We start from the raw sequence: 6,760 nt of genomic DNA on the forward strand, positions 1-6,760 counted from the left end.
AGACATTTCTCAAAAGAAGACATGCAAATGACCAACAAGTATGTGAAAACATACTCAGTATCACTGATGATCAGAGAAATGCAAATCAAAACTACAATGAGATATCACGCCCCAATTAAAATGCCTTCTATCAAAAAGGCAGTAACGGATGCTGGTGAGGATGTGGAGAAAGGGGAACACTCATACACTCTTGGTGGGAATGCAAGTTAGTACAGCCACTATGGAGAATAGTGTGGAAGTTCCTCAGAAAACTAATAATAGAACTACCATGTGATCCAGCCATCTCATTACTTAGTATATACCCCCCCAAAAAGGAAATCAGTATATCAAAAGAAATATCTGCACTCCCATGTTTATTGCAGCACTATTCACAACAGCCAACCTAGGACTCAACCTAAGTGACAATCAGTGGATGAATGGATAAAGAAAATGTAGTAGATATACATAATGGAATATTACTTAGCCATTAAAAAAGAATGAAATCTTATCATTTGCAGCAAAATGGATGGAACTGGAGGACATTATGTTAAGTGAAATAAGCCAGGCACAGAAAATATCACATTTTCACTCAAATGTGGGAGCTAAAAAGATTAAAAAAAAAAAAAGAAAAAAGAAAAATTGAACTCATGGAGATAGCAGAATGATGGTTACTACAGGCTTTGAAGGGTAGTAGGGAGCTGGAGATGAAGAGGGGAAAGCTATTGGGTATAAAAATATAGGTGATTAGTGGGAATAAGACCTAATGTTTGGTAGTACAATAAGTTGACTATAGTTAACAATATTTTATTGTATATTTTTAAATAACTAAAAGAATGGAACTGGAATGTTCCTAACACAACGAAATGATAAAAATGCTTGAGGTGATGGGTATGCTGATAACCCTGATTCAGTCATTAACTTTGTGTGCTTATATCAAAATTTTACATCTACTCCATACATATATACAATTGTTATGTATACATAATAATTTAAAAATTTTTTTTTAATTTGTCCTCTAATCCACTTGAAACTTTGGTGTATGTGGTATGAGGGATCTCCTTTTATATATCGTTTGTTTTTATTTATGTGTTCTTACTTTTAGTGATGTGTATGTATTCTTATAAAAATTATTCTATTTTTTTTAATTCAATTGGATAAGAAAATGCCCACCTCACTTGCACAATAGTTCCAATCAGTGTCTCTGATTTTGCCTATTATTTGGACTTTCCAAACTCTTCTATGGTTGGTGTTGGGGTGGAGCTGAAATCACAGTTGAGCCCGTTTCAACATGGGAACAAACTGAGGCTGTTGCTTATGGTGTGCAGGTTGGGAGGAGGAGTAAAAGATATGATTATGTGTAGACATTTAATACTAATCTGTATAATGTACTTCTGTCTGCAAAGCATTTTCATGGACATCTTATTCAATTCTTACAACAACCACTGTGTTTGGATGATGAAACCAAGATTCGAGACATTTTGTTCTTGTCCAAGCTTTGTCAACAAGGCTGCTCAGACTACAATTTGGGTTTTCTACTCCCGCGTACTTACAACTGATTTTCCTGTCTCTCATTTTCTGTTCTTTTCCATAACATTTTCTCTAAGAGTCAGGTATTTGAAGGATGACTTTTTGAGACCTGAAAAGGTGACCTGGTGTTAACTTGGGATGATATGCTGTGCTTTTGGCTTAAGATAGTTAGTAGGTGGCTACAAGTTTTCCATGGTCTTCACCTATTAACAAACCCCCAAACACTTTTCTTTAGTGTCTTATCTCAGGAAAGAAGGAATTTTTGATATATCAATGAATACATGCCTTGTTGTTTTCTTTTTTGCTCACTTATGAGCTTGATTACTAAACTTTAAACACTGCTTTCTTTAAAAGCCATTGCCCAGATGAAATTATCTTGGTGTTTGTACTTCCTTCATTTCTCTTCTGTGACTTTTACGGGCAGTCTGGGAAACAAAGGACCCATTCTTTACTTCAGTGGCACACTGCATCATTATGAACATGAGACAGGAAAAAGATGAAGATTTTTTTCCTTCTCTCAAATATCCATGGCATTGTCTGAGTTCTCTAGGCTAAGTTAGGTGGAAAAAAATCTGAAATCATTTTGGAAGTATGTAACTTTCTCTAGATTCTAGACCAGAGATCAGCAAACTTTTTCCCTAAAAGCCCAGATAGGCCGGGCGCGGTGGCTCAAGCCTGTAATCCCAGCACTTTGGGAGGCCGAGACGGGCGGATCACAAGGTCAGGAGCTCGAGACCATCCTGGCTAACACGGTGAAACCCCGTCTCTACTAAAAAATACAAAAAACTAGCCAGGCGCAGTGGCGGGCGCCTGTAGTCCCAGCTACTCGGGAGGCTGAGGCAGGAGAATGGCGTGAACCCGGGAGGCGGAGCTTGCAGTGAGCTGAGATCCGGCCACTGCACTCCAGCCTGGGCGGCAGAGCGAGACTCCGTCTCAAAAAAAAAAAAAAAAAAAAAAGCCCAGATAATAAATATTTCAGATATTGTAGGCCATATGGTCTCTGTGGCAACCAATGAACTGTGTCGTATTTCAAAAGCAGCCATGGATGATATGTAAATGAATAGGCATGGCATTGTGCCAATAAAACTTTATTTATAAAAACAGCAGCTTTGGCCCTCACACCATAATTTGCTGACCCCCATTTTTAGTTATTTAAGCTTTGCCTACCACAGAATCTAAGTATTTGGCTAAGTGATTTCTTACCAACCATATGTTTCAGAGACTCTTTCTATCACCAAAGGTTCTAATGGGTTTTCTCTTCAAATATAAAGTATGATATTTACAAAACTAAGGATTACCCACTACATTCTAAGCTCCTTCAGCATCAGGAAGGAAGCCCACAGAAAGGATGCCCAGTATTACTGGGTCACCTATTAATCTTTTTCCTTCCCAGATTAGAGTTTCTACAAGCTACAGCCCCCCTTAGTCCCTGAACTCTTCCTGTGTTTTTAAACCTCTTCACAATTATAGAAGGTATCCAGATTCATAAACTGTTCACTCAGCATTTTATTCCACTGTGGCCATCTGGACCACAGATCCAAAAAGTATCTTTACTTCCAGCAGTTAATTCCTTTGGAGAGCAAAAATAGGTGTGAAAAATACCCAGTGGTTGAGTTGAAAATAATACCTTTTTTTTTGGTAGTCTTTTAGTTTTCCCTTGGGCAGCTTGGGAATCACAAGGCCTTTTGATATTAAAAGTTCTAGTGTGGAGGGCAACATAGGAGGGATTATAAATTTTGCACATAAAATTTTTCCATGAAAGAAAAGGTTCCTAATAGTCTTAACAAATATTCTGGAGAAGATTATTTTTAAATATGTGCTGTGTTTGCTAAAAAATATGTAGGCATACATTTTTTATATGAGAGATTCTTATTCTAAGAAGGTATAGAAATATTTTCCCACTGCCACCTTTACTTATAATTTCTAAATTAGCATTTTTATGATATAAAAGTAACACATTTTCATAGAAGAAAATTTGGGATATTTAGAAAAGCACAAACAAGAAATGTAAAATTACAGTCTAACAGCTTAGAGGTAAGTATTGCTAACATAGCAATGGCTTTTGCCATCTTTCTGTGCATATGTGTACATGCAGATTAGATATAAAGTTTTCACATGCATGAGATGATATACAGAATATTTTGGAGCCTGATTTTTCACTGAAGTATATAGAATGGGTAAACTTCTGTGTCAATAAATATGGATCAGCACTAATTTTCATGGCTACATGGCATTCCACAGTATAGACGTACTTACTGTAACCTGCTTGCATAGTCTCCTATGGGTGCATTTTAAGTGCTTTGGACTTTTCCACCATTATAGAGAATACTAAGATAAATGTTCTTGTATATATATCTTCTTGCCCTGACAGAGTATCACTTCAAGATAAATTCCTAGAATTGGAATTAGCAAAATTGTATGTGTATATGTGTACATATATGTGTATAATTTGATATAAAAAAGTTTATGTCCAAACTATATTCTCCTCAGCAGTTAATGAGAGTGTTTCACATCCTCCCCAGTACTGGGGAATTTCTAAAATTTCTCAACAGATCAGTTATTATCATCTCTTCCTTGATGATTGCTATCATTGTTTTGTGAAGCTCCTTCAGCAATTGTTTTGTGAAGCAACGAAGCCCACAGAAAGGAAGCCCAGTATTACTGGGTCGCCTATTAATCTTTTTCCTTCCCAGATTATACCTACCTATATAGCACTTACTATGTATTAGAGGTTATTCTAGGTGTTTTATGAATGTCAATTAATTTAATCTTCATAATAACCCAGTGAAGTGTGGGCACTGTTATCCTTAACTCACAAATGAGGAAACTGAGTGACTGGAAGGTCATACATCTAGTCAGTGGTGAAGCCAAGACTTGAACCTTCCTGGTGATTCCAGAGCCCATTTTCTTAACCACCGTGCCCAGCTGGTTCTTGGAGGAAAAGCTTAGTTAGCAAGGAAACGAACCTGGACACCAGGGATCAAAGAGTCACATCCCAACTACCAGCTCACCTGTATTTTCAGTATTTTCTATTTTAATTATTAAATAAAATAATTCCTTTGTTTTTTAGGGTGTGTCAAGGTCAGAAAAAATCAAAAGAAGCTTTGTCCCACTATCAAGCATCTTTGGAATATGTTGAGATCAGTAAAGGTGAAAAAAGTCGTGAGTGTGTACCCATATTGAGAGAATTAGCAGGTGTAGAGCAAGCCCTGGGACTCCACGATGTATCCATTAACCACTTCCTCCAGGTAAGCTACAAGGTCCTGGCTACCAAAGCTGTTCTAGACCCAATGCTTTTCATAGACACAAGTGGCACAGCCGCTCTGAAAATGCCTGGCTTTGTCATTTGCTATAGATAAGGACAATACTTGGCCTAGAGTAGACACTCAACAAGGGTGTTCTTATCAGATGGCCACGTGGGCAAGTGCTGATACTGGTCCCCTGTTAGTAGCTGCACAGACCACAAACAGCCTGAGATGCCCTAAAGGTGGTTTCTTTATCTTTTAATATTTATTTAGAGAGTATGTTACCAAACTGATAAGGACCCCTTTTTTCTACATTCTAAAGTCTTCACCTGAAGCCACTTGGAGTTTTATCTGTTAGCTGCTAGTCTACTTTATAAGATTCCTCAGTGAGTGTGTCCATCAGAGTTCTCCAGAGAAATAGACCAATAGCATATGTACACACAAACACACACACACACACACACACAGAGACAGAGAGATTTTTTTGTTTTGTTTTTGATTTTTTTTTTTTTTTTGAGAGACACAGTTTCATCATGTTGCCCAGGCTGGTTTCAAACTCCTGGGTTCAAGTGATCCTCCTGCCTCAGCCTCCCAAAGTGCTGGGATTACAGGCATGAGCCACCAGGTCCGGTCTCTCTTAAGGAACTGACCCATGCAATTTAGGGGCTGGTAAGTCTGGAATCCACAGGACAGGCCGTCAGTCTGGAAACTCAGGAAGGATTTCTGTGTTGCAGTCTTGAAGCAGAATTTCTTCTAGAAACCTCAGTTTTTCACTCTAGGTCTTCAACTGATTAGATGAGGGCCACCGATATTATCCATCTCCTTTAAAATCAATTGATTGTGAATATTAATCACATCTACAAAATACTGTGTATTCACTGCAACACCTAGACTAGCGTTTGACCAAACAATCTGGCCCCATAGCCTAGCCAAGTTCACATGTAAAATTAACCATAATAGTGAGTTTTATGTCTTTATATTGTATCATGCCAAAGATACTTATAAAAAAGTTTTTCTGATAATTTTTTCCTGTAAAAGTTTTAAGATACAGACCAATCTATTCTTGTTATTTGAAATGAGATACAGTGACAAGGTCCTGAGAGTATTTCATTAATATTTCTTATTGTAATTTGTCTGACAATTTATACTCCTACTCACAGTTTGTTAGAGTGCCCCTTTTTCTCACTTTATCAGATTGTCTCTTTTAATCATGATTACCACCCCGTGACACATTATTATTTCCCATCTATAGATAAGGAAGCCAAGAATTAGAGAGGTTGAGTGATATGCCCAGGAGTACACACCCAATAAATGGCATGCTCTCATTCAAAACCAGTACTTTTTAGAAAGATTGTTCTGGCTGATTTGTAGAGAATGGATTGGGGAAGTTGCGCCAACCATAGAACTGGGCCACTTAGGAAGCTACTGAGGTAGCCAAACGTAAGAATGATGGTAGCTTGAACTAGGATGAAGATAGTGGGGATGAAGAGAAGTAGATGGATGTAGGAAAGATTTAGGAGGCAGAATTGATAGGACATAGAGATTGATTGGATGTGGGGGAGAGAAGGAAGGGAAGAGTCATGGATGACTCCCAGGTTTCTGGCATGGACTGCTGAGTAGATGTTTGTGCCGTTTCTACCAGGGAACTGGTGTGTGACTGGGTGGTGGAGAGATGGCAAGCTGTGTTTTAGATGATGAGTTTGAGATGCCTGTGAGGCATACAAGTGGAAATGACAATAGGCAGTTAGATAATCGGGGCTGGTGCTCAGAATATAGGTCAGAAAGTTATCCCCTTACACGTAGTGATTGCCCTGGGAGAGGATGAGATCACCTAGGGAAAGTTGATGGAGGGAGAAAAGAACCAATGACAGATTCTTGAGAATTTTCAGTATTCACGACTGAAGTAAAGAAGGATTACCTAGCAAATGAAACAGAGAAAGATTGCCAGGAAAACAGGGAGGAAAAGAAAAATGAAAGTGGTGTCCTCTGTCCCTTTCTTTTCTTTTCTT

The 6,760-nt window shown here is 38.2% G+C and overlaps 1 protein-coding gene across 2 annotated transcripts in view; it reads left to right on the forward strand.

The window, feature by feature from the left end:
* TTC23 (tetratricopeptide repeat domain 23) overlaps positions 1–6,760 on the forward strand; it is a 128,392-nt gene that overhangs the window by 48,783 nt on the left and 72,849 nt on the right. For both annotated transcript variants that reach the window (XM_011969812.1, XM_011969810.1), the window contains one exon: positions 4,577–4,754. In XM_011969812.1, coding sequence (XP_011825202.1) covers positions 4,577–4,754 — 178 coding nt within the window. The remainder of the gene's footprint in view (positions 1–4,576; positions 4,755–6,760) is intronic.

The sequence above is a fragment of the Mandrillus leucophaeus genome, unplaced genomic scaffold (genome assembly GCF_000951045.1).
Source record: "Mandrillus leucophaeus isolate KB7577 unplaced genomic scaffold, Mleu.le_1.0 Scaffold91, whole genome shotgun sequence".
In the NCBI taxonomy this organism is placed as follows: Eukaryota; Metazoa; Chordata; class Mammalia; order Primates; family Cercopithecidae; genus Mandrillus; species Mandrillus leucophaeus.